The following is a 27,819-nucleotide window of genomic DNA, read 5'->3' as shown; positions in this document are numbered from 1 at the left end:
GTGTCTGAAACGTGGCTGGTTTCTTTGCGGACAAGCACCACGGCATATAGGTGATATCTTCTTTATTATTGTTATTTCTTGAGATGTGTAATACAGCAGCGAGCTGGTGTCTGCATTAGAGTGGTAGATACAATGTGGGAGGATAACAGAAACGGAGGAACTCTGGCAACATACATGAATCAATGAAGAGAACGTGCCATTAAGTAGGAACTTTACAGATGACAGCTTGCCCCTTGCCTGTGTGTCTTGTCTTACTTCACACAGTCTATAGTTTCTAGGTATGTGCTGGGCTTTATTTACATCAGTGTAACTGTTCCTGCAAAACATGCATTGCCAGAGGTGTCATACAGCCTCAAAACCAATGACTTACGAAGTGAAGTTAATGATTCAGAAAACATGTTTCTCTGAGAGTAATTAATAGGATACCCTGCTGCTAGATGTTCAGGAGACTACTGTGCTTTTAAATAAATCTATGGGAAAGATTCCAGTTAGAGTTACACCTTATGTACTAATATGGGTGCTCTATGTTTCAGACTCAGTAACCATTAAGTAGTGCAATGCCATGCCTTATCAATATAATAGGGATCAGCAAAATACCAATTATTCATAATATTTTCAGTTTTAAAAGCTAGAACTAGTCCTTTCCATTTTTTCTAATTATAAATAGGTTGTGAGCATAAAAAGAAAAAGAAAAATCTTAAAGTGCTTGTGTTCTGAATAGTGACAAAGTTGCAGTTTGTGGTTTCTCAGCACCAGGTGTTGCAGGTGTATACAATATTGCTTCAAAATTAGGTGATAGACTATTAGGTCTCACACTTAGGACAAAGCAGGTAACTCCGTACAAATGGATATTTGTAATAATATAATAAGTAATTGCTGAATTTGTAATAATATTATAAGTAATAATGGCATTTGGTAAAAGTTTTCATCCGTCATTGGGTGTCTCACTAGCGTAGCCATCTTGGATTGAAGTAACTGGCAGTTACTCAGGCCAGAACATTCGAAGCAGAATTTTAGGCATTGTCTAAAAGGGTTGGCTATTGTAGGTACTATTTTGGGTATTTTAATTTGGATTTCATTGCCTGAAAAATTCCTTTTTTTTTAATTTTTGGTTTAGGTGTACACAATCGGGTTCCCAGCCAAACACAACTGCTTTCATACAATCTCAAGTACTGCATCTCTGAGGAAAAGATGGATCTGGTATCACAGTCCACTCTAAACGGTAAGTAGTTGCCAAACAGACATTAAGATAATATAGAATTATCTTAAGAAGAAGAATTCACATTTATGATCACAGATGAAAAGTTACCTGTTCAGTAACATTTAATTCCTCAATAGTTGTATACCTTAAAGAATGAGATTTGCTTTTTTCAAAAAATTGATCTATTAAAAAGTGATGCCAGAGTATAATGATGATTTTCCTTTAAAGCCTCAGGAGCCTAAGACCAGTGGTTGAAAATCTCAGCTTCCTTTTTCACATTAATGTAAGCTTTTCATTATCCTCCTGGTAAGGTGGAGTCTGCAGATGTGACACGAGGTCACAAACACAGGTTTTAAAAATGGAGCTGAAATAAGACAACACTACTGAATTTATTCCATTTAGTTATTTTAGTACCTAATTTGTGATCTTGAAAGGGTTGGTAATGCTGCTTAGATCTGGTTTTGAGAATTGTTTACACAAGGGAAGTATTCCGGTATTTTTTTGTCTCATCAAAACCTCCTACTGTTGCTCTCATTTCCTTTGCAGTGTGTAGATCTGTTAGTTTACCAGTCTGGCTTTCAGTAACGGTTGCCTAGGAACAGTTTTCCCATGAGCATAATGAACTTCAGCTCTGTCACCTTTACTGTCTGGCCAAGCCTGTCTCTCACCAAAAATCAGACCAGTTCATGCTTTGTGGAAGTCACAAATATTTTACACCCTACACCAACATGCCATTAATAATTAAAAATGGTAAAAATGTAATAATAAACCAAATGGGAACATAACTTCTAAAGGCACCATTTTACAATCCAATTTATTATTTTTTTTAATACAAGACAATGCTATTCTGTTTGTTTGGGGTTTTTTTTATAATGTTTCACACACATGTGTGTATTTTTCACCCCCTCATGAGTTATGAACAGAGTTTGTGACCTGACCCCACCTCAGGCTTTGGCTTTGGCTGTGGAAGGGACAGAGCACCTTTGTGGGGTCAAGACCAGCTGTGGTGTGTTCTGGGCACCCTGTGTCTCCATTACCTGCCTCATCTTGAAAGCATATTGTGATTTGATGGAGTTTGCAAAGTGAGTAGAGTAAGGCTCTGGGGTAAAACTGAACAGGAATAGGTGAATTAAATTGTGAGCAGGCACTTCAACTGAGTCACCCACAGTTAATGTGGGTTGATATTAGCAAAATATTAGCAAATATTAGTTAATATTAGCAAAATGCATTACACAGATAGATAACTGGCTCCTCCAGTTAGTTCCTGTTGGTGTGGAAGGTTTAAAAAGTTAAATCAGAATAGAGTTTGTTACCATGTCATGCACAATTATACATGAAAATACATTATTCTGAATAAGCATATTTATAGAAATCACTCTAGCTGTACAATCATGTTGCCATGTTAGGGGCTCAAGTGTAGAATTCAGGCTGCAGCTGCGCATGCAAACACCTCTCCTCTGCCTATATGTGCGTAGTGTAGCTACAGGTCTTCTGCTACGTGTAGCAGCAGTCTTGGTGCTGGTGGGGTCACCTCGCGCTGTGTGTTCCTGCAGGGGAACAATCACAAGAACATACTGTTTTGTGAGAAATGCCGTGCCCAAGCTTCCCTGCTGTTTGGGAGGCGTGACGAGGTGCGGCCCCGGAACCGGCTGCTGACACCCGCAGCCCGCTAGAAAGCGATCCCGTGCTGTGGTGGGGGCTGCAGACCCATCAGCTGTGGACAGGCGAGATTGTCATCGAGTCCGGTAACAACCTCTGTTCGTCCGCGGCAGCCGAGCTGGGCGACACTCGCCCGGGCCCGGTCGAGCTGCTATCCCTGCGCCGGGGTTGCTATAGCGACAGTCATGACAAGTGCCGCGAGGGGGCGCTGTCAGCCGCGCTGGTCCGCGACCATCGTGGCCGTGGGGTGGGGGTGAAACTGAAAGTGAAGGGTTCGGGCCGCGGCAAGGCGGGACTCAGCGGCCGCCCTGCCCCTTTCCACGTTCCGCCCCCACGCCGTTCGCCGGCTGTCTCCCAGAAGCGCTTGAGCTGCCCCAGCGTGAGCATGTCGGATGTTTTCGACCGAACTCCGGGTGCCGGCCGACGCCGGGCTGCGGGCTGGGAAGGCACTGCTGTCCCCGGTGGTGCGGGAGCGCCGGAGAGCGGCGATGGGGCCCCCCTTGGGGGAAGCGGTTCGAACAGCTCAGGCTCGGCCGACGAGCAGCAGCACCAAGCGGGCGGCCTCTTCCCGCAGCAGGAATCACTGCGGCCTCCGAAGACTGCGCCTCTGGGCACCAGAATCGCAGGTACGGGCGCAGCGGCCCCCTCCCTGCCCCTCCCGAGGTCTCCGGTGTCAAAGGCGTAGGGGAGCAGCTCCCTGCAGCCTGCCGCGCTCCACTCGTGTGCCCGCAGCATGCTTCTCCTGCTTCGCTTGTACCCCCATTCGCCAACCCCCTGAGACTGGAGCCATGGGGGTTCGCCTCACCTCCCCGCGGCCAAAGCTCGGGGACGCGTGATTTTTCGCACCCCCATACGCAGAGGCGGAGGAGTCACCGCGGCCTGAGGACCAGCTCGCTGTGCACCCCAGCCATCCGCTGGATTCTTCTCTCACCGGGGAGAGCTGCGTGGGGGCATCTGCACCTTTCCTTAGAAGAGTGATCATGTTTCTGGGTTGTGGGCCTATGGCCAGGTAAAGGCGTGGTGTGGCACTGCAGCCACTCACAACACCTCTTTGTCCACTTCCCCCCGTTCTGGGCCTTCACATCTGTGTGTGCATTTTATCCATCTGTTAAACTGACAGCAGATGGTTCAGCCTTCCTCTTATTGAAGAACACCAGCCTAAAGGTTTGCCAGAAAATAAACACAATCTGACAGTAATACAAAGCATTGTTTGCTGGTTAGCTTTTTCAGGTAGGTATCAGGTTCCATTTTCAATAAACATAGGAGCTAATCTATAAAGATACATTTGGTACTCTTGGGAAATACTGTTTTGAAAGCACTCTTTCACTGTTGATTGGTTGTGTAGTTGTGGGGGGTTTTCTCCCAACAGTGTATGAGAAGAACACCTAAGTGTCTTTGAGAATTCTGGTAAAAATTAGTGTTGTTAAAAATTAGTCATGTCTTCCAATAATTGAACTTCAAAGTCTTGAATTTCTATCTGAAAAGTATGGAAAACCCACAAGATGAGCAAGATTTGCTAGTTTCTCAGGTTAGCTCTCTTAAAAAGCATGTTTTCGTGGGAGAGGAGAGAGCTCTTTTTCTTTTTTCTCTTTTTTTTTTCCTTTTTTTTAAATGTTTCTTTCACATGAACATTGTGGTTATTTTCTATGAGGTAGAAGGACATCTAGAGTTTGCTAAAGTAAAAGCTTTATCCATGTGTAAGAAAAACAATGTATTTGATGTAAACTTGAAAGTATTTTTAATAGTAAAAGTATATTTTCAATAAAAATATGTATTATGTGTGTACTCAGTGTGAATACATACTAATTTAGTAAATTCTAAGAAAAGCTTTTAACAAAAATTTTTCAGAGCACCTGCCACAGACAGGGATTCCATCTGGATCACAAGATAAAGTTTCAGTTCTTGATTCTGAACCAGAAATGGCTGAACCTCAGGTGGCTGCAGCTCCTGTGATAAGATCAAACTTGTCTGTTAAAGCACCTGAGTTCTATCCACCAGGTTACGTCCAGAACTTCAATCAGAACTTTGCGGTGAGTGTTTATTTTCTTCTCTGCCAATGCCAACTTGCTTATATTCAAGTTACCATTTTTCTGAGATCTTGTTTAATCAGATAACTTAAATGCTTCATTTGCTGAAGAGATTCCAGAAACTCGGATGATAACCTCAGGAGTCACAGTCAGAATGTTAAGTGATAGTGGGTGAATATTATGATGTATGTGAAAGCATGAGATATTTTGCTAAAGCTTGCTGCAGATAACGATGTTACTTGTTGATTTTACCAAGCATTGATTGCATCTTTTTAGCAGCTACCTCTGTTGTAGTTCGCATTGGATTTTAAGTAAAGGCTTAGGTACACGTTTATACAGATTTCGGTTTCTGAAGCAAGTGTGGGAGAAAGCTTGACCTTCAGCTTTTCCAAGCACAAGACTTTACCTTTTTGAAATTTATTCTACAGTGGGTATGATTGACCGTGACTTTTAATTCCTTACTTAAAAGTGGAATTGTATCACCGAAGGGCAGAAAAGTAGGATTAGGCTCATTCCTAGCAGTTACCTACCCACATACCTAATACCTTTACAGCCAGCTTAAGGGTGATTTCAATTCAATGTTGTAGATGTATCATGTAATAAAAGTTGGTACTTTGTATTTTCTACTCTGTAGTCTTTCATGTTACTGCTTCAGTAAAGGGAAAGATGTATGTGAATTCTTGGAATATCCTTTTGTGCAAGCAGCCAGATTCTGGTATTGTACATAAACAGGTGGGAACAATGACTTTTACAAATACACTCAAGTGAATTTAAAAAAAAAACAAACAAAAAAAAAAACAAACAGAAAAACCCCAGACAATTTATAGAAACATACAGATTTTTAATAACTTCTAGAAAAATACTTGATTTGAATGCTAAATGTGGTGGGTTCGATTTAAAGTCTTTTCCTCACCAGTGAAATTGATGTTATCTTAATGTTGCCAGCTTTGCCAGTTTGCTGAATAGAATTACTGTCCTGCATAATAGAAGCCCGTAGCCGATATACAACTGCTAATGAAAGGCCAACACAAACATGCCTCAGTGAATTGGGTAATCTAGGGGGAAAATAACTATTTTCACTCAATATATGTTACGTGTTTTCCATAAGTAAAGGATTTCTGTTTCAAGACCAAAAAACCTGCCATTTGGGTTGTCATTAGACAACGCGTGCTTACAATTACAAAGTTTTGAGGACACCAGTGTTGCTTTTCAGCTCTTTTGCGAAAATACAGAGGCATGTAGGAGTTCCTGGTTGCTGTGTTGTAGGAATATGTAGGACTATGTTGTAGGAATATGTAACTCATCTATTAATTAAAATACCTGTTAAAATGCTAGGCAAATCCTAGAACATGTACTTGTAAGTATGTTGCAGGGGCCTTAATAGTGGTGTTTCAGATGTTTGTGCTTCACTATTACAAAGTTTTTTGGTGGTTTTGGCTTTTTTTTTTCCTTGGTGCATTTTTGGTTTGGTTGTTTCGGGTTTCTTTTTCGTTTTAATGGCTGAATTAATTTTACTTGCAATAAAAATAAGAAATTTAGCACATCTCATTATTACACAGAATTTGATCATGAGTTTTAAAATCTGAATGAAAATTTTGAGAAAATACTGCTTTTCTGACTTAAAATTAATATCTTTTACCTTTAATTTATAACATTCCCTGGAATTATTACATCTGAAAGCTCCATTTCTCTTCTAAAATACCCAGTGGTTTTGCTATTAAGCATTTATTGTTTTAGAAAAAGTGACAGATTTCTTGTTTAATTGTACATTATAATAATTACTGTGCATGTCCATATCACATTTGCATATGAGATTACTTGATGACATCTGGTTAGTTCTGATACTCAAACTATCAGTTTGCTGTGAAGACAGTGTAAGTGGTACAGCACACAAGGCATACTAGAATTTTCAGAAAAACTTTACCAGGACTTTAGGGAATAAAGACCCCATGGTCCCTGCCCATGGCAGGGGGGTTGGACCTTGATGATCTTAAGGTCCTTTCCAACCCTAGCTGTTCTATGATTCTATGGGATTATCTGTTTCCATACAGAGGTCGGTCCAATCAGAACTTGTGGAATTCTGCAGTAGAATTGGTGACTAGATTTAGGTTTGAATTGCTAGTTGGAAATGTCAGACTTGTTCTCTGGCACAAGTGTATGATAATAACATGGCTCTCACTACATCAGAAGGGCACAATGATGTCTTCACTTCGTAAGATGAGATTTTTTATCATCTTAGGTGGAATCCGACCATCACCATTTGATCTGGCTTTGGTTTTTACTTCTTTTCATTTCAAAAAGAAGGAGGTTAAGCAGCCTCAGTGCTGGTCTTATATGTTTAGCCAAGCAGGGGGGTGCCTCTTCCCTTTATACAGCATGGCAAGGTGATTTTGTATATGCAACAGTCTTTATGCTGTCCCAAAAGTGGAATTGTTACTTGGTGTGCAGAATGACTATATATACTCAGACTCGAGGTGTTTTATTCTCAGGTGTTTTGCAAAGTAAGGTGCTAGGTGGAAGCTCCACAAAGCTAGCGCACCTTAGTTTTGTGTACATCAAATATATACATTTCAGAGAGCAAAGAAATTACTTATCATTGGTCAAAAGTTACCAAATATATTATTAATTAGTACTTTTTTTTAGCACACATGCTTCATGAAAGGGGGTGGGGAGACAGCAAGCTTTTTGGGTCCTGAATTGAGCCAGTCAGCAATCTTCCTGTGCCACCTTCGCTTTTCACCCAGCTACTGCCCTTTCTTGTTGATCACTTGTTTTTCTAGTATTCACTTTGTGTTTGGCACTGTCTGGTACAGGTGTTCTCCTTTTATCAGTCCTTTAGCTCTGCTTCTAAGGTTAAGGTAATTAGTAAGGAGTGTATTGCTTACACACAGTCTTGTTTTTACAAGTGATGCTGTTAATCACTGTTTATCACTATGGCAAATTCCATTTTCACTGTACATCATTTGTACTTAAGTTTGCAATAAATTTATTGTAAACTTGTTAAGTGCATATAATCTGAAAGTGAGAAGAGCTTGTTCCTAAGGGTCTGAAGAGAAATCGAATGAAGGATTCAGTGACGAAGTTCGTAAGTGGAAGAAATGTTGTAAATACCTACCAGGTATAGGAAGGCGGTAATTAGCACATGTGCAGAAACTGAGCACAAGAGCAGACTTGGCTCATATATCTTCCTTTTTGTTACCTTTACATAAACCAGAGGAGTTTTAGTACCTACTGAGCTTTTTCACTATTGTTTTTTTGAAACTCATGAATTGACTCTTAGTAGAAGCAGAGGCAAAAGAGAAGCAAGTCATCTCTTAGCCAAAAAGAGGCAAATCCATTATCTTTAAATTGGTCAGTCTTTTGTTGTGAATAATCCAGGATCCCATCCTATAGCTATCAAACATAAAGGAGAAGGATTAGACAGTGTTCGCTTGATTGAGAAATCAACAACAGAACAGAAATTCGTGGAAAATTTCTGTTTGATTTTCATGGCTTTGAATCACAAATTTGTAAACGTATAGCTTCCTATTAGCCAACTAATAAAAATAATAGGAGGGATTTGCTTTGCTTTTCTTTATTTGATACAGTAGTAAGTGCTGTCTTCGCTTGTTAAAATCTGCCAGTGACAAATGTGAGTGGTTTATGTCTAGAAGTTACTGGGCTAAACATTATTATTTTTAAAGTATCAAGCATTACTTATTTAGCAATATACAACTTTATTATAATGTCTGAATTATTCATTTTTCTCTCCTATTTGTTCTTTTTGCTGGCATAGTTACTAAAACCTCAATTGCATTTGGATTTGTGTAGTTAGTACAGGTAGATTAATGTGGTTGCAGAGCCTCTGTGTTTAGCCTTTTAATTACAAAATGGGAAGAGGAGTATCAATACAGGGACACCGGTATACCAAATGATATTGGGGCTCCTTCCAGAAAGACATTCTCCTCCAATATTGAATTCCTATCAAGTAAGTATGAGAGGAAGATACCTTCCTCTCTGGTGAATGAGGATCTCCTAACAACCTGATGGCTGTCAGAAGGAGCAGCTTCTTTATACTAGCTGCAGCAATAGCATTCCCTGCTATCTCCCTGCAGGAGAGTTTTTGAACAGGTTGTTTGGAGAAATGCCAGTTCATTTGTATATGACTAAGCTGTAGTTGTTGCACAATAATGTCATAGTTCTGTGGAACAAAATAGTTGAAGTTTATTGTACAGAACTTTTCCTGGGGTACTTGAAATTGCCTAGTAAAAGTTGATTTCCTTTAGCAAAATAGAGTATTTAGCAAATTACACATAGGCCTGTTACCCTTTATTCTTTGGCTTTGTAAGCTCCAAACCATTAGAACCGTAGGATACTTCAAGTTGGAAAAGACCTCTGAAGCTCCTTGACTCCCTTCCCCAGCTCAAAATAAAATTAACTTGGACCAGGTTGTTGAAATATTTATCCTTATAGTAATAACAATTTGCCACCATTTCCATAAACCCTTTTCTTTCTTTTTTCAGTTTCTTGTGAGCAATATTATGTAACTTTGTACAGTGAATAATACTAAAGACAAATATTCTACTTAATTAAACATAATAGGAAATCTTTCTATTTTTTTCTTTTATTATATTGATACGTCTCACCCTAGCTTAAGTTGTATAACCTTATGATGCGGATCTTTGAAGAATTTTGGAAGGTCTGCCTTTTTCCCCACACATTCTTCACAGGTCATGAAATTAATGTAAATACTTAATTGTCAGCAGTGTCTTTCTGTACAGTTCATGTCCAAATAAAAATCTTTCACAGATCCATGTTGCTTCACAGTAGAGGAGAGACTGAGGTGTTTTGAAGACAGAAAGTAAATTACATCCCTTCAATAAGGGAGAAGTGGTGGGGAAAAGGAGAATGTACTTATAACCCTTGGCAATGTATTTATGTCCACTAGATGAAGAAAATTGTTAGTTCACTAATATTTTTAGATAATTTTATTCTTTACAGTTCATGTATTTTAAACCTTTTTCTTGTTAACTAGTAGATCAGTTGACAGGCCTGATATTCTGTGTCACCCTTATATCTTGAATAACTAATGATAAGTCATTTCTTTAGCAGTCCCTCTTCAGGCTCCTGCTTACACTTCTGAAATCTGTGTAAGAATGCTTTTCACCATCTTTTGTATAGCGTGACAAAGTGAATTATTTGTACTGTGTTATTACTAGTGACATCACAAAGTATCCTGCTTACTTTGCTGTTCCCCTCCCATGCTAGCATCATAATACTTCAGAACAGTAGTGACTTCAGATACCATTACATATGTTCATTTCTAAATGAACAAAATTGACAGACTTCTGTCCATCAGCAGGAGTGTAAACACTGATAAAGTGATACTATGCAAGCTCATCCCTCCATTAGGGAGCAGGTGTGTTTACTGTCTGGTTTTTAACCTCAATAGCTGCAAATTAATGAAGTACCATTTGAATAGTTTCATTTCATGCTTTGTAGTCTTTCATCCATTGTCAAGAGATGCAGATTCACTGACTTTAAAAAATACTTTTTACATGGGGGCGCTAGTTGTATTTATTGTATTTCTGTAATTTCTTGCCATTCTGCATGTTTTGAAGCACTATATACTCTGTTTAAGCCAAACATAATTTGTTTCAAGTTTCCAATTATTTTTCCTTCTACATTTCGTATATATGCAGCACTGTTTGCACATCAGGAATGGGTGTTGAGCCTCTATTAGCTTTAGCCTTAACATATATACTTTATTGCTTAGTTAATCTTGCACCTGACTTGGCAAACTCTTTGATTTCTTTTGATCTGTCTTTTGATGTGTTTTGCCTGGAGACTCTAATCTATATAAAAATATTACTCAGTTCTTAAGATGATAGGACTACTAGAGCTTTCTGATGCCCTGAGGTCTGTGTTCTCTTGTGTTGAAGTAAACTGTTCCTTTTAAATAGTCGGTATGTTATTTCATTGCTATAGGATTCTTCCTTTGAAGATAGATACGATGGCTATCTGACTTTGGTGGAATATGTACAAGACTTCCTAAATCACCTCACCGACCAACCAGCTTGTTTTGAAACTGAAATAGAGCAGTTTGCTGAAACACTGAATGCCTGGGTCACTTCAGGTGAAGATTTACAAGGGCTTGTTGAGCTCATCTATCAGCAGGTACACTGTGTATATAACATTGATACTATGCCTCTGTTACCTAGTGTCCAAAGTATGCATACCAGTATTGTTTGTCATGTAATTTTATCTATGTAGTTGTTTAATGAATTTTTCTTTTTAGACTGGAACATATAGGGAAAGATTTTGCTAAATCAAATCTAAATGGTAGCTCAGGTGTGGGATACTTGGGCTGTTGATAAATTTTTAGCTCCTGGCTCACATACTAGATTTGAAATGACGGTTAAAGGGAGTTGTATTTGAATTGCTTTATTTATATAGTAAAGATTGAAGAAGTACACTCTTAAGCAATGCCAGAGTTGTACATTTTTATTCTATCCTGCAAAGCAAGTTCCTTATACTACTCAGATACTTTCAATTCCTTGGTATTTTAAAAAATTAAATTCATACCTACTGTGCTCATCAACCTTTGGGAAATACTCCTTTACTGACAGGCTTTCTTATTCATTTGGAATGTACCTATTTCAGAACAGCATAACTAGGGGAAGGGAAAGCTCATCTGATGGTAACTAGGTCCAGTCCCATTGATGGCCATGGAAATGAGGACAGCGACCTTGAGCTGAACTCCATACTAATTGGGAGAGCCATTGGAACAAACAGCTTAATATCTGTTGGTTAGCAAATTAGCTGGTTTTACTGTCTTTTGGCCTTGTTGCAGAGAATGAAGTCACACTTGCCCTTGCTGTTCATTACCTTGTGCATCTTTCACTTTTCTGGGTTGGTTGGTTTTGAATTCTACCTTGGAGAATGCAAACTCTTATTTACCTTTTAAGTGCAGATACTTGCAGAATATTTTAATCTGAGGCATGTAGAAGCTGCATGACCAATTGATCATGGTACAGAACCGTAGAGTCTAAAGTTTCTTACTGTCATATAGAATTAATGCAGATTTAATTCACAACAGATTAGTGATAATCTGTAAGATTATCTGTGCTGTGTTTGGCAGCATTGTTTTCCCATCTTTTATTTGAACACATGGACAGCAGTTTAAAAAGATTAACATATCCATGTAACTTTATTGGAAGAAAAAGAGGGATTTATCAGATTTTTAAATTCATACAAGTTAAATAGACTCTTACTTAATGTAAGTCTTCAGTGTTGTCTCTTTCTCTCCCCCCCGTTTAAAAACAGGTCCAGTGTTAGGGTTGGCTGTGCCTTCTTCAACTGAGAAGCATTGAGTATTATTACTCAATGAGGGCTAGAGCACCTCTCCTATGAAGACAGGCTGAAAGAGATGGTTTTGTTCAGCCTGGAGAAAAGGTTACTCCAGAAAGATCTTACAGCTGACACAGGTTGCCCAGAGAAGTTGTGGATGTCCCATTCCTGGAAATGTTCAAGACCAGGCTGGATGGGCCTTTGAGCAACCTGATCTAATGGCCTGGCTGAACAGGGAGATACTGTGGGAATTCAGGAGAAGAAAGGAGAATCTATTACCTGTAGAAGGGACTGTTGGCCCATCAGGAATTACAAGGATATTGTTGAATTATGGAAGGAGAAAATTGGAAAGGGGAAGGCACAGATGGAACTAACTCTGGCTACTGCCATAAGAGATAATAAAAAGTATTTTTACAAATGTATTAGCAATAAGAGGAGGGCCAAGGAGAACCTCCATCTTTTACTGAATAGCAGGGGAAACCTAGTGACCAAGGATGAGGAAAAGAATGACATACTTAATGTTGCCTTTGCCTCAGTCTTCAGTAGTCACACCAGCCATCCTCAGGGTGCTCAGCTTTCTGAGCTGTATGGCAGAGATGGGGAGCTGGTTGAAGTCTCTATAGTTCAGGAAGAAATGGTTAGAGACCTCCTGTACTCAGCACTGGTGAGGCCACACCTCAAGTCCTGCATTCAGTTCTGGGCCTCTCACTACAGAGAGACATTGAGGTGCTGGAGCATGTCCAGAAAAGTGCAGCAAAGCTGAAGTGTCTGGAGCACAAGTGTGATGAGGAACAGCTGAGGGACCTGGGGGTGTTCAGTCTGGAGAAAAGGAGGCAAAGGGGAGTTCTTCTCACTCTCTACAGCTATTTGAAATGAGGATGGAACCAAGAGGTGGCTGGTCTTTTCTTACCTGGTAACAAGCAGTAGGGTAAGAGGTAACTGCCTCAAGCTGCAACAGGGGAGGTTTTGACTGGGTATTAGGAAAAATTTCTTCACCAAGAGGGTGGTCAGGCACTGGAACAGGCTGCCCAGTGCAGTGGTAGAATTACCATTGCTGGAAGTCTTCAAAAACCATGTAGGTGAGGCCCTCAGTGACATGATTTGGTAATGGACTTGGCAGTCCTGGGTTAAAGGTGGCAGATTTACACCTGCTATGTGTAAAGACTAAAATGAATGAAACCCAAGACATGTACACTCTTCCCTTTGTCTGTGTATCAGGTATCTCAATCTGTCTATAAGTATTAATTATATACTTCCCCTTCTTCTTCCTAACCCATTTATGTCTCTATACAGAGTGAATTTTTGGTTCTCTTGTTTTCCAAAAGTTGAGCACTCTGACACTATAGCTCAAGAATCTTGGCTGTTTATAGTTAATACACCAACTGAAATTTCTCAAGATAAGTATTGGTAATTAGCCTTCTGCTTAGGTTGTGAGTTTTTTGAGTCGGAGATAAACTGGGATTACCAGCAATAATAATTCAGGGAAGATGTTACTGCACAGTAATGATTGGTTATTAAGAAGATGTAGAGGTGGGTTTTTTTGGTCTCTGAGTTATAATACCAAAAATTTAGGTCATAATAGCTAAAACTTAATTGTTTCAGTATTTGATGCAACCACAAATGCAGACCAAGTATTTAGGAAGATGAAGTTTAGAAAATACAGATGAGGTTCGAAGAATTTGCGTGTGTGCTTGATTGATTTGGGGGGTTTGTTAGGAGAGAGAAGTGAAATTAAAGTGATGTATTTTGCTTTATAAAAAGGGGACACCTTTTCTAGTCCAAGCAACTAATTGAACCAAAGGACCAAAAAGCTCATTAGATATTTCACATGCCTCTTACTGGAAACTAGATTCTGGTTTACTATCTTAGTTACATAAACTTGTTGTATCTTCCAAAGACAATTCAGTTTTTACCAGCGACTTCATGCACACAGTACAGTTACAGTAAGTGCATTTTTCTCTGCCTGTAACTAGCTATAGTACACATAGAAGGTAACTAGATACAACGCATTGACATGCTAATGGCAAGATGCTCTTTATTTGAGCATGTTACAAGCAGCAAGCACAGCTGTAGTGCTGATAGATGATCAAGATATAAAATGAATGTTCAAAGATGATTCAGCCATGGGAGAAGTTTAATGAATTCTTGATAACCCTATTTTCTTTTTGGCAGAGCTGCTGGAGTTACTTAAACTAGAACCACTTTTCACTGAAGCTGTATTTGAGAAAGAATCTCTAATTCAAGTGTTGTTAGAAGATAGTTTAAAATAATTGAACAGGAATAAATTGCCAAAATAAGGGGATGTTCTGCATTAAGTTCTAAGAGACTTTCAGTAATAGACAATGTTGAATTTTCAGTTGCTTTTTTCCACCTCTTAAAATTTTAAAGTATAGTATTTAAAGCAGAATATTTTTCAGACAGTGTATAACTTACATTGTAGAATTTCATTGCTGCCAGCTGTTTTTAGATGATAAAAGTGTAAATGTTCAGAGTAATATGACTTGTTCTGGAGAAAAAGACCCATCAAGAGCTATTAACTGTAATGATAACAGTCTTAACCTCCAAATCAGGAGTTTGCTATTCTGCAGATTGCTGGAGTGTGTACAGGAGAAAGTATTTGTCTTTACTTGCCATGTTCTTATACTTTTTCCCTGGGCATTCATTATTGCCAGAAATAGTTTCCGGGATAAACAGCCCTTTGAATGAAGCAGACTTTTTGCTGTTGCTGCTGTTTTAATATACTCCTTGCTCCTTGAGAGAGAGAGTGTGTCCTTGGAAAAATGTTTTAATGTCCAGTGTTGATTTTTTTTGTAAAAACAGTTTGTAAGTGACCTTCAGATATTTTTTGGTTGCAGGTTATAGTGAAGAAGCACAGTTGAGACACACAGCATAATGGTAGTTGTTTTCTTAAAGATTCTTAAAAAATCACAGTACATGTAATTTTTTAAGTGCAGGAATGCATTTAGCAAAGTGTTGATGAGATGTAAAAATTAACATGACAAATAGTAATTATTAATCTTCTGCTCTTCAGTTGTCCTATCAACTGTTGTTAAGTAGTTTTCAAAAAAGCTGTTAAAGATACTTCCTGATAGCCTAATAATGATTTTATGAATAATTCCTTTTTTTCCACTTCTATTTTGGAAGGCCACATCTGTCCCAAATTTTTCATACATGGGAGCTCGCTTGTGTAACTATCTATCTCACCATCTAACCATTAGTCCACAAAGTGGGAACTTCCGACAACTGTTACTTCAAAGGTCAGTATCAATATGTAATTTTAAGCCTGTTACTTTCTCAGGTTACATGTCTTCTTACTTTGTAACTGTTAGCATCATGTGCAACCAGGTACATATATAAAATAGTTTAGATGGAGGATTATTAAAGCACAGGTACATACTGGTTATCAAAAACATACATTTTAAAATATTCTAATATTTTAAAATATGAGAAAGGGATTCCATTTGGAGTTCTGTTGGCTCTTTTGACCTGAGTATCTCAGACTGATCACAAATTACAGGGTAAATTGGAAAGTTAACTAAAGTTTGAAAGTATAGTAAATACACATATATGTACTGTTCTTGTCCTTTGACCCTTGCCAAGACTGACTTCATTGTGGTTTGGTTTTTTTTTTTTCCTTTAATTACTTTTCTGGCTGGAGTTGCTGTGTAAGGTTTATTCACTGATCAGCTAACTGACTTTGTCTGTGAAGTGGGTGCATAAAATCCATAAGAATACATTTCTTCAGTTTTCAGTTTCTACAGAATTCCGAGGGCTTACAGTTTAATAGACTTTGTAGTTGACAAAAAAAAAGTTTTTAAATGGACTATTTTAAATCTTTTAAATCTTACTGCATGACTTTTGAAGCAGTACACTGTAATACTTAAGAATTCTTTAGAAATTAGCCTTTTTCTCTTTAAGGACTTTTGGCTTTATAAACTTCAAGCTTGCTTCTTTTAAAAAGTTTCACTTAGTGCACCTATGTTTAGAAACAAAATCATGAAAAACTTCAACAACAATGCATTATGATGATCTTTTATCCAGAGTGTAACTTCTGGAGTGTCATGGTTGAAGACAGCAGGTAGCTAAAAATGATAACAGCCACTTGCTTACTCTCCCTGCCCCTCAGGAGGATGGAGGAGAAGACCTGGGAAGAAAAGACAATTTAATAAGACAGAAATTGAAGGAAAAATAATAATAATAAAGCCAAGTAGTTGACTTGCTGAAATGCAGTGCATGTTTTACATCTGTGGATAACCTGTCCAATAGTGTCCATGGTGAAATCTGCTCCACAGTCATGATCCCATCTATATGTTGCATCTCCTCCTTGGTGGCCTGCATGAGGCCACTGGGTTAAAAATAATTCTCCCTTATGTTGCCAGTCCAAATCCACCTGAGACACTTCAGCCTTAGCAGCCTGATCTACCTTTTGGCTGTTTTGATGTTCTTCAGTGGCCCAACTCTTGAGTACTTGAATATCTGTCTACGTGGCATACTTTTACAACAGGTACTTTACCCAAGCAGCGCTCATAACTATCTAGCCTCAGGACAGATCTCTGGATGGTATTCTTAAATAGTTGTTTAACTCTGAGGACGTTTAGGAGACATAGCAATAGGATCATGCTGGTTTGAACATCCCTAGAATATTCAGAATTCTCAAGCTATTATAATTAGCCTGGAGAAGAAGAGGAAGATGGAGGAAGGTTTCTCCTCCAGAAGAAAGGGAAGATGGAGGAACGTATCTCCACAATGGGTTCTCCGAGAAGGTAAAAGGTGTAATTGCCAATAGATTCCGATAGATGGCTCCCGAAGTACGGAAATGAGGCAAGGTTGAGAGAGACCAGATGAGTCTCACAAGCAGCAATTTTATCATGTCATAAGCCAGTGTTACAAAGTACAGCAAAATGGTAACCTTAACCCAGCCCCCATAGTTGATAAATATCACAACAGGCAACATGTACAGCAAGTAAGGTGTTACCACAACTCTGAGAACACACACAGCAAGTCTGAGAGAAAATCAATCAATATTGTGACCAGTGACTGTTAAACTAATATAATGAATGCTTATAGCAAATTTGTTTTAACACACTGTGGTCAGATCTGTTGTTAGCTCAATCTTTTGTGCACCGTGTTGATCTCCCAAAAGGACTGTCATGGTTTAACCTCACAGGTAGCTAAATGCCACACAGCCACTCACTCACTCCTCCAGTGTACTCACAAAACAACTAAAGCATCAGTGTGCTATTAACATTATTCTCATACTGAAGCCAAACCACAGCACTGTACAGTACCGGCTACTAGAAAGAAAATCAATTCTATCCCAGCTGAAACCAGGACACAGAGAAATGGAAAATACTTACATTTTCTCTCTTCCCCAAATGAGCCTTTTTGCCTTCAAAATTATGACTTTTATTTGGGGATTTTTTTTTTTAAATATGTTTGTTACTTGAAGGAAATAATCTGTTAAGGTTGGGTTATCAGGCTTTTTAAAGCCAACCCAATAGATAACATCAATTTTGGCACCCTGCTTATGTTTTTATTACTAATACGGATGTAATTGGGAAGGGGGATAAACAACCTAACAGTATAACCACAGAGAGTTCATCTTCTGTTTCTCAACCCAAGTTTCTACTTTAAGCAGCTGAAATAGAAAATGTAGATTTTTTCATTTCCTTAGTGTTTCTTAATTCACAACATAACCATAGAGAGTACATTAGAAGTCTGTCTTTCCTTTATCTCAAATACTTTCTAATTCTGGTTTTGAACTGCTATGTAAGCTTGTATGTTTTTGGCACAGTTGTTGCGTACTAGAAAAATTACCTCTCAGCCGTATTATCTTAATCCTCTGTATTTATATCTAGATTATAGAATCACAGAATGGTTTGGTTTGGAAGGGACCTTAAAGCTCATCCAGTTCCAACCTCCCTGATACGCGCAGGGACACCTTCCACTAGACCAGGTTGCTCAAAGCCCCGTCCAGCCTAGCTTTGAACACTGCCAGGGATGGGTCAGCCACAACTTCTCTGGGCAACCTGTGCCAAGGCCTCACCACCCTCACAGCAGAGAACTTCTTCCTAATGTCTAATCTAAATCTACCCTCTTTCAGTTTAAAGCCATCCCTCCTTCTACTATCACTATTTGCTCTTACAAAAAATCCTTCTCCAGACTTCTTGTCAGCCCCTTTAGGCACTGGAAGCTGCTCTAAGGTCTCCCTGGAGCCTTCTCTTCTTTAGACTGAACAATCCTAGCTCTTTCAGCCTGTCTTTATAGAAGAGCTTCTCCAGCCCTCTGATCATCTTTATGGCCCTCCTCTGAACAGCTCCACATCCTTCTTATGCTTGGGGCTCCAGAGCTGGACATAGTACTGCAGGTGGGGTCTCACCAGAGTGGAGTTGAGGGGGAGAATCACTTCCCTTGACTTGCTGGTCACACTTTTCTTGATGCAGCCCAAGGTGTGGTTAAGCTTTCTGGACTGCTAGTACTCATTGCCAGCTGATAATCAGTTTTTCATCCACCAGTACCCCCAAGTCCTTTTCTTCAGGGCTGCTCTGAATGCACCCAGCCAATATCCATGTTTGGGATTGCCCCAGCCAAGTGCAGGAGCTTGCACTTGGCCTTGTTGAACTTCATGAGGTTTGCGCTCGCCCACCTCTAAAGCTTGTCAGGGTCCCTCTGCATGGCATCCTTCCCTTCCAGCATATCGCCACACAGCTTAGTGTCATGAACTAGGCATCACTGTCACTTAAAATGGTTAGATAAAGAATATATTGAGTAAGTGTAAAGGTATCTAAGACAGTGTGGGCAGCACCCTGAAAGGGGGAATATGTCCTTCACAGTAATATTTGGGTTTGTGGACATTTGGCTGCCTGAGTTAAACTTCCTGGACCCATATTCTTATATGTAGACCGTAACTGTCTTTTAATTTTTCCATATTGTAAATTGCTCTATTTCATTTTGCTCTCTCCAATTTCAGCCATTGAAAACATCATCATGTAATCATATGTATTCATCTAAAAGGAGACAAGTCCATGGTGTCTTTGTGAAGTGTTCTCATTTCCTTCACAAATTGTACTTGCCAACATTCAGCATGTAACAGCTGCAATGTAGTTCATAAATTCTTAGCATTCTGTTAAGTAAATATCATGTTAAATACATTGGGATGTTTACAGATGTATGACTTTGTTTTAATTTTTACAGGTGTCGAGCAGAGTATGAAAACAGGGATGAAGCCACCAGAGCAGATGAGACTACCCAAAAAGAGTTTCATGCCTTTGTCCTGTTCTTAGCTGAACTCTACCTTAATCTAGAGGTAAGAAGAAACTTCCATGTGGTGTGGTTCTTTGTTGACTTTTTGTTGTGTTCAGGTAAACACTGAAAATGGCATGTAATTTGAGGTGTTTTTTTCTAAAGGGAGAGGGGAATAAATTAAAAGAACTTTAGAACAGTTTTGTTATAATGTGTGTCCAGGAAATAGGACAAGATCAGTAGAAGTTTATATTTTTTGAAGTGTAAGAAATTATAAAAAAAAAACAACCACAACCACCTTTGGAATGCAGCTTTTGGTATGTTCTTTAGACTGGCAATACCCCCAGATGAGTACACTTCACCAGCACAGGAAATGTTACAACCTTGCAGAAGCAGATCATGATCAATAACCCATAATTCAGTATCCAGTCACCAATAGGAGCTATTAGCAAACCCTTGAGGAAGATGTGGAAAGTTTTAAAATGGGCAATTAAAAAGGTAGGCCTTTAAAGATACATCTTCTGAAGGTTGAGCCCTTGTATTATGCTTTAAGCATGTAATCTTGTATTTAGATTGGGGTTTTTTTGTATCTGTAATAGGTGCAGAAAAGTTTATGTACACTTACAGCTTCTGACTCTGTCGTGGTTTAAACCCAGTCAGGCAATTCGTTCGCTCACTTCCCCCCCTTTCTTGCCCTCCCCCTGCTCCCGGAGGGACAGAGAGGAGAATCGAAAAGAATGCAACTCCCACAGGTTGAGATAAGAACAGTTTAGTAACTAAGGTATAACACAAATCACTACTGCTACCACCAATGATAATAATGATAAAGGAAATAACAAGGGAAGAGAATACAACACCTCAGCACCAGCTGACCGATAACTCGCCCCCCTCAGCCCGACCAAGCACCGACCCATACCTCCTCCAACCCTGCAGTCTCCCAGCCCTTCCGGCTAACTCCCAGTTACCTCCTGGGCATGACGTGCTGTGGTATGGAATACCTCTTTGGTCAGTTTGGGTCAGGTGTCCTGTCTCTGCTTCCTCCTGGCTTCCCCTCCTCCCTGGCAGAGCATGAGGCTCACAAAGTCCTTGGCCAAACCAAAACATCGCTATCAGCTCTGTTCCCCAGCTGAAAGGTAAAACACTGCACTGCACCAGCTACCAAGAAGGAGAAACATGACTGCTACTGCTGACCCCAGGACAGACTCTTACACTTGTGAGTTCAGTAAGGTCACTGCCAAAGTGTACTTAAAGGTATTTTAGCAGGATTATTTCAACAGTTTGATATAAACAAACAATATAAAAATGTTGTGCTGGCATAAGGAAAGAAAATAAATATTTGAGTTTTCCATTTCTGTTTGTAAGTAGGCCTTGAAATCTGCTTTTCACTTGCTAGAAGTAAAGAGGAAAATTTACAGAGGGCTTTGCAGGAGGAGGAGTTGTCCAGTTCTGTGGAGCTTACGGTTTATTTTTTTAACTGTTTTCTATACTCTCTTAAATACATAATGAGCACCTTCCAGAAGTAAGCCACTACAGCTGTAGAGAATACATATCGTAACATGGGAAAGAGCATGGGGTTCTGGGAATCTGGGATTTTGTGGACCATTTGCCAGGCACTTGGTAGCTTTTCTTAGCAATTTACTAGCAAACAAAATGCTAGGCATGCATTGTTATGTATGTGTCAGAATTGCAAGGTATTCTCAAGGTCTGTGTTCTAAAACAGCTACAGTATGTGGCATGTTCTTCCAGTTAAAGACCTCAGCTATGTTGATCACAAACCAAATCATAACAGCATTCAAGAGATGAAAATGTGACTAAATTGATTTCTAAAACGTAAGTCTTTTAACCTTGTTGTTGCAGATTAAAGGAACAAAGGGACAGGTAATGCGAGCAGAAATTCTTCAAGAAGGCCTTCGGGAATTACTAAATGCGCTGTTGTCTAATCCTGTGGACAGTAATCTGATATGTGCAGTGAAACTGCTGAAGGTGAGACAGTAGTTTTAACGGAAAAAATGGTCAAGTTTTTTAACCTTCTTAACTTTGGAAGCAGTGGGGGAAACTGCAAATGAGGAAATGTTTATAAGGTTTTATGCATTACATCATTAACAGAGGAAGCTATACTTGTTTGCTGTGTTTTTCTTCCTTAGTACCATTATGAAATTGAGCCAACAAAAAAGTAACATAAGCTCTAAAAGTAAAATGAAAGGCTGTTCTTATACATACAAGAGCAATGGAACTGAAGTCAGGATGCAGACAATTAAGCAGTCACTTCAGGTCTCCTTTTGCTGTTTCTGGTGTGGGAGAAAACTGTAATCAATTTGAATGAATTGTGGGGGCCTATAAGGATGCTGGGGAGGGACTCTTTGTTAGGGACTGTAGTGATAGGACAAGGGGTAACAGGTTAAAACTTAAACAAGGGAAGTTTAGACTGGTTATAAGGAAGAAATTCTTTATTGTAAGGGTGGTGAGGCAGTGGAATGGGTTGCCCAAGGAAGGTGTGAATGCTCCATCCCTGGCGGTGTTCAAGGCTAGGTTGGACAGATCCTTGGTTGACATGGTTTAGTGTGAGGTGTCCCTGCCCATGGCAGGGGGGTTGGAACTAGATGATCTTAAGGTCCTTTCCAACCCTAACTGTTACATGATTCTATGTTCTCTGTTCTGAAGGACGTGTCTGCCACTTTTTGTGGCAAAAGTTTCTTGATACCAGTTATTTCATCTTGTACTGCCTGTATCACTGCTACTGCACAAATAAATATATTCCTCTTTCATGATGAAAACAAACCTCTTTGCTCTTAAATTTTTCCTTAAAAAAATGGTGGCTTCTATGCAGGGAGAAAATTTTCTCTTTGCTGGCCATGGTTATATTCATAGTTGCGAAAAGACTTTTACAGGAAAGCAATTTAAAAGCTTTTTTGGACTTTAGGTTTTTTGGGGGAAAAAGGGGGTAGGGGAAGGGTGGTTGGTTGTTTAGTTGCTTTTTCCTCATTCTTCCCTCTTCTTCCCACTCCACTGTTTTTCAGACTCTTCTGTCTTGAAATGCAGGAAGCTTCTTTTGATATGGTGAATAGGGAAGAGAGGTTTTACATCTTTCTGTTTAAACTTTTCATTTGAAGTTTGGATGTTTAAACAGGTTGCTTCAAAGCAAAAATGTGAGGTTGTATTCAATAAGCATAGTCCCTCCTGTGGTCAATCCTTATGTTGGCAGTGCTTCCCTGAAGCAAGGCCCATTGAAGGACTTCCCAAAAAGGCAGTACACAAATCATGAGGTTTTTCAGTGCTGCTGGTTTTTATAATTGTTCTCAAAAGAAGGTGGACGTCTTGCTATTTGTGTGAATGTTCTTGGAATATTTACTTGACTTCACAGCATCCATTCAAAATAAAAGACGGCAATCTAAATTATTTTATGACACAGTACTAACCTACAGAGTGTTACAGAACACAGGTTTGGGGGGGGGGGGGTGATGCAAGTGTTCTATAGTGTCTTACAGTAGCTACAAATATTAGAGTATATGTGTAGCTAGATTGGGCTACTTCATGAAACAGAATCACACAGAATCACAGAGTTGTTAGGGTTGGAAGTGGTCTCTGGAGATCACCTAGTCCAACCCCTTGGCTTCACTATTGAAGCAGTAAATGTCTCCTGTTGTCTTTTCCATTTAATATAGTGATAGATACAGGTGTTTTACCTGTTTGCTCTGCAATATGTTTATTTGTAATTAAAACTCCTTGGTGCTGTTATCTAATTGTCTAGAATCAGGGTAGGACTGCAGTAGAAAATTGAGAACACCAAACAAATGCTGACCAAGATGCTTGCTTTTATCTTTGCATTTTATTCCTTTGTATCATCAGGTGCCGTTCCAGGCATTTTGGAAAGTGTAATATTTATGCTGAGTAGGTCAGGAATTGCTGTTAACTTTGATCACAGAGGCAAACTATTTTTCTTGTGATTTAATTCCTACTGTGCAATTACTGGGCAGCGAAGTACCTATTTTTAACAGAAAAGGCTTTCATCCACAGCAGTAGTAGACTATCTGCTGCTAAAACTTGGCATCAGCTTCAGCTTCCCAGATTTTATGGATTAAAATTCAGGCTGGCTTAATTAGATAATTCTTAGCTCCTCATATATACCCAGATGAAATCCTCTGGCATGTGTGATGCTAGCTAAGTTTACTGAAGTGTTTCTAAACTGTTTATTAAACTCTTCATTATTCTCAGGTAAGCTAGTGGCATTATCTGCAAAAATAAGGTCTCCTTTTTTTATAGCATATACTTACATAAGATCTGACAAATGTCATTGAAGAGTTGTTTCAAATCGTATTTCAACACTGAAAAGAGAGAAGTGGTTGTGAACTTCTTTGTGACATAAACATTGGACATAAAGCTATCATACTGCTTGTAATCTAAAACTGTTTATAAAATCTGTTAATCTGTTTAGCAAAAAGGTATTGGGAATTGGGAATGTCAGTCCTCAAGTAGTCATGCAGTACATCTAAATGTTATGAATTGTTACAGAACCTGTTCTTTTGACAGTTTATTAATGTTTTATAATTAAAAAAAAACAAAAAAAACAAGAAACAAAAAAAAAAAACAAACTAATCCGATGTCTTTAGTTGACAGGCTCAGTTTTAGAAGATGCCTGGAAAGAAAAAGGAAAAAGTGATATGGAGGATATTATTCAGAGAGTTGAAAATGTTGTGTTGGATGCAAACTGTAGCAGGTGAGAAGATAAATTTGTGTGCAGTGGGGTTTTCTTATATTAAACAGAACACCTTAAAAATCTTCGAGAATAATGAACAACACATCCAAAACATTTTAAAAAGTCTATTTATAAGAAGGAAGGGGATGTTCGGCTCACTTCCTATGTATAAAATCAGATATTTCTTCATTGAGGAGGCTTGGGGAGATTGTTTTTTTTTAAAAAAAAAGTGTATTTTATGTTTTGATAGGTATGTGTGTTCACAGTAATGATTTTTTTAATTTTTTTTTTTTTCAACTTTTTAGATCTTGAAATCTTTCATAAGTGCTTTGGTTTCTAAGAGCAAGTATATATATACAAGGAGACAACTGTGGTGATATCTCTTAGTTTATACTTTTAAATATTAGTTTAACAGTATTAGGGTTATATAAATATATACAAATAACTATAAATGTAAAGGCAAAGTGAAACTTGGTTTTGTGTTGTTTTTCTGGAGAGCATGGTCTTAGTGCAGTCTGGAGAACAATGAGTGGTATCAACAGCATGAATGAGGTGATCTGATTCTGTTGTACTTCATCCTCAGCTTCTTGCAAATTCACTAAAAACCTATAGATGGTCCAGGCACTGTGACCTGATATCTTGCCATATGGAGGGAGGCCAACAGGTAGCTTGTAGCATCTGTGGGTTGTAATTGAGCTGTCCCCAGGGAGGATGAGGAAAATTTTGCTTCAGGAACCTGAGAAAATTGATAGCACAAGCAAAGGCTTCAAAGACACAGAAGCACAAACTTACTTTAATAGAGAAAACAAGTGAAGATTTTATTTATTCCTTAATGAGAGTCTTCTGCATGAACTTGCTTAAAAGAAAAAAAGCAATTTCTGTTATTTTAGGAGTGAAATGACTCGTGATATCTAGTGTATTGGAGACATTACTTCTCACTGTTGACTGCAAATTACAGTGTGATTAAGAGGGCTGAAGTTAGGAGAATCAATTAGATTATTAAATACAATTTGAAGCTCATTTGCCTGTTTTTCCCAGTACAATCCTTTTATCAGAAAAACTTGTGCTACAGGTTTGGTATCTTGATAAAAACTATAGCAATTTTTGTTTCGTATGGGCTCCTTACTTCACCACAGAGGAAGTGGAGAGGGTGAGTATCTTATACTTGATATATAAAGCATCTAGACATGGGGGGTGTGTGTGTGTGTGTGTGTGTGTGTGTGTGGAAATTAACTCAGAGTTATCTGTCGACTGGACCAGGTTTTGTCCTTTATAGAGCTTTTGGGAGGGGATTTAACTACGTAATATTTGCAAGATGTGAGAAGCCCAATTTCCTACTTAGCACAAAACATTCTAACTTTTGGAGTGCTGCTTTTTTTCAGAGATGTGAAACATATGCTTCTGAAACTAGTAGAATTGAGATCAAGTAACTGGGGTAGAGTTCATGGATCTTCTGCACATACAGAAGCTACCCCTGAAAATGACCCTAACTATTTTATGGTAAGAACATACACTTCAGTTCCTTAATTGTGAATTTAATTTGATTCATAGACAATCACATTGCTGAAAACTACAAACAACTGTCTCTCTGAATACGTATAACTTTCTGTGTAACTTTATTCTTAGAATGAGCCAACATTTTACACTTCTGAGGGTGTTCCTTTCACTGCAGCGGATCCAGGTATGTCAGTAGCTTAGCATACCTTTCTTCTTAGTCTTTGAAAAGTTGTAATCAACTTTGTCCTGTTGAAGTACATAAAAAGTTGTTCTTCAAATTTCTGAAATTCATACAGATTAAAAGACAAAATTATGTCTGAATTTCTGACTTTGTGTAACCCATGCCTTATTCTGCATTAAAAGAAAAATATTTGAAATGGAAAGCATGTATTTGAGTTCCTGTCACTCAGAAGAATTTGTGCCATAGTTCTCAGCACTTGATCTCTCCAGAAAGCCAGAAATCTTCAAGTCAATTTTTTGTTTTTTGTTAGTAGCAAGAAAGGGTTGTTTCTTCCTTAGTTTCCTTGTTTTCTGTAATCTGAGCACAGTGTGGCATGAAATCTCTTGCAGCAGACATCTGTGCCTGGGAAGTTAGGTATCATTCTTAAAGGTTAGTTCAGGTCCTGAGAAACACAGTAGCAAGAGGGTTTTTTCTATAAGATGTTTCATACCATTTTGGTTTCATTTAGAAGGTTATTTTCCAACCATACAGATGTATGGTAATTTAGAAGACTAGTTTTATATATTATTCAATGTCATTTTTGCTTTGCCAGATTATCAAGAAAAATACCAAGAGCTGCTTGAAAGAGAGGACTTTTTTCCAGAATACGAAGAAAATGGAACGTATCTGCCAGGACCTGGAGATCCGTATGTTTTCTTTTTGAGTGATAATTTTCTTTTTTTTTTTTTTTTTTTTTTTTTAATACCAGTTCTTTTTACTGCAGACTCAGAAATCCAGTCTTGCCAAAAATAAAACTAAATAATTAATAGTTACCTCTACAGTGGAGGTTAGCTGTTTTGTAATCACACAAATTTGAAACATTTTATATTTATCCAAATGAGTGGGTTAATTAGAATTCAGATATTCATATACATGTACAAACAAACTCTTTTCTGCATTATAAATAAATTAATTTGCAAGCAAAATGAAGCAGCAGACTTTCAAGTGTTGGTAGTGAGACAAACTGAATTCACTTGAGTGATGTGCATATACATCCCAGCTAGAGATGATTACAAAATTTTCAGTATCTCAACATTTGTTACGTTTCTTTCCTTAGAATAAGTAGTATTCCTTCAATGGTTATTGAGTATTCCTTTGGAATTAAGGTTTCATGTATCAACAAAAAGGAATGCAGGTTTTTATATAAACGGATTCTTTAACTAGTGTGCAACCAAGGCGGTGGATGCAGTATTTGAACTAGGATGCTGACCAACCAAAAAAATAAGCTAATATAATGCTAATTATGGTTTCTTGCAAATAGATCAATACAGATGTACTATTGAATTTTATGAAGCTTGGTTAACATTATGGCACTTACTATCATCTCGGAAACTATTTCTGTTTTTAAACTGTGGACAGTGTAATATGATCCAAAATGGTGACAAGCACTGTCACTATTTGTACCATGCCCAGGCTGCTTTGAGGTTTCTATTTACTTATTTTCTTAGTTACCCATGGTTTTTTTCCTTTTCAGCTCCTTTAGGAAAATGTCATAGTTAACAGCTATTTACAGAACTGTGTTTTATTTCTGACATCTACATAAATGTTTCTGAAAAGCTGTACTTAACGTCTTTGGTGATTTTTCTTTTTTTTTTTTTTCCCCAGGTATTTTGATGACATTGATGATGAGATGGATCCAGAAATTGAAGAGGCATATGAAAAATTCTGTCTAGAATCAGAACATACGAAAAAATAGTGAGATGTTACACATTAATGTTAGTTTATTAAGCCACTTTATGGTTAGAATTCATGGGGATAAAAACATTTGTACCAAAACAGGGAGCTTGAGTTTCTCCAAGTACTAAAGTTACACAATTTTCATTAACAGAAACTGCCAAAAATTGTAAACTCATGCCCTGTATCTTAAAATGTTGTGTATATAATCATAGTTTATTTTATGTACAGGTATATGAACAATGTTTTGGCTGCAATAAAAATTATTTTAAAATTA

The 27,819-nt window shown here is 38.4% G+C and overlaps 2 protein-coding genes across 4 annotated transcripts in view; both read left to right on the top strand.

Annotated features, from left to right (window-relative positions):
* The first annotated feature begins 1,131 nt into the window (after positions 1 to 1,131).
* Positions 1,132 to 27,819, top strand: PAIP1 (poly(A) binding protein interacting protein 1). Of its 2 annotated transcripts, none has more exons than XM_057418056.1 (11): positions 1,132 to 1,222; positions 4,709 to 4,890; positions 10,855 to 11,043; positions 15,361 to 15,473; positions 19,411 to 19,522; positions 21,316 to 21,441; positions 24,066 to 24,172; positions 25,534 to 25,651; positions 25,778 to 25,832; positions 26,422 to 26,515; positions 27,474 to 27,819. In XM_057418056.1, exons 1-11 carry the CDS (start codon positions 1,192 to 1,194, stop codon positions 27,562 to 27,564), a joined length of 1,218 nt encoding a protein of 405 aa, XP_057274039.1. In that variant the 5' UTR covers positions 1,132 to 1,191; the 3' UTR covers positions 27,565 to 27,819. The 2 variants fall into 2 exon arrangements, with proteins under 2 accessions (XP_057274039.1, XP_057274038.1); XM_057418055.1 differs by lacking the exon at positions 1,132 to 1,222 and adding an exon at positions 3,246 to 3,486.
* Positions 3,394 to 27,819, top strand: part of SELENOP (selenoprotein P) — a 170,146-nt gene continuing 145,720 nt past the window's right edge. For both annotated transcript variants that reach the window (XM_057418050.1, XM_057418052.1), the window contains exon 1: positions 3,394 to 3,417. The gene's annotated coding sequence lies outside the window, so the exon portion shown is untranslated. The remainder of the gene's footprint in view (positions 3,418 to 27,819) is intronic.

This window comes from Pezoporus wallicus, unplaced genomic scaffold (assembly GCF_028554395.1).
Source record: "Pezoporus wallicus isolate ANWC-B61680 ecotype Strahan unplaced genomic scaffold, APGP_CSIRO_Pwel_v1 contig_8557, whole genome shotgun sequence".
Taxonomy (NCBI): domain Eukaryota; kingdom Metazoa; phylum Chordata; class Aves; order Psittaciformes; family Psittacidae; genus Pezoporus; species Pezoporus wallicus.
This window is presented reverse-complemented; position numbering and strand designations above follow the sequence as displayed.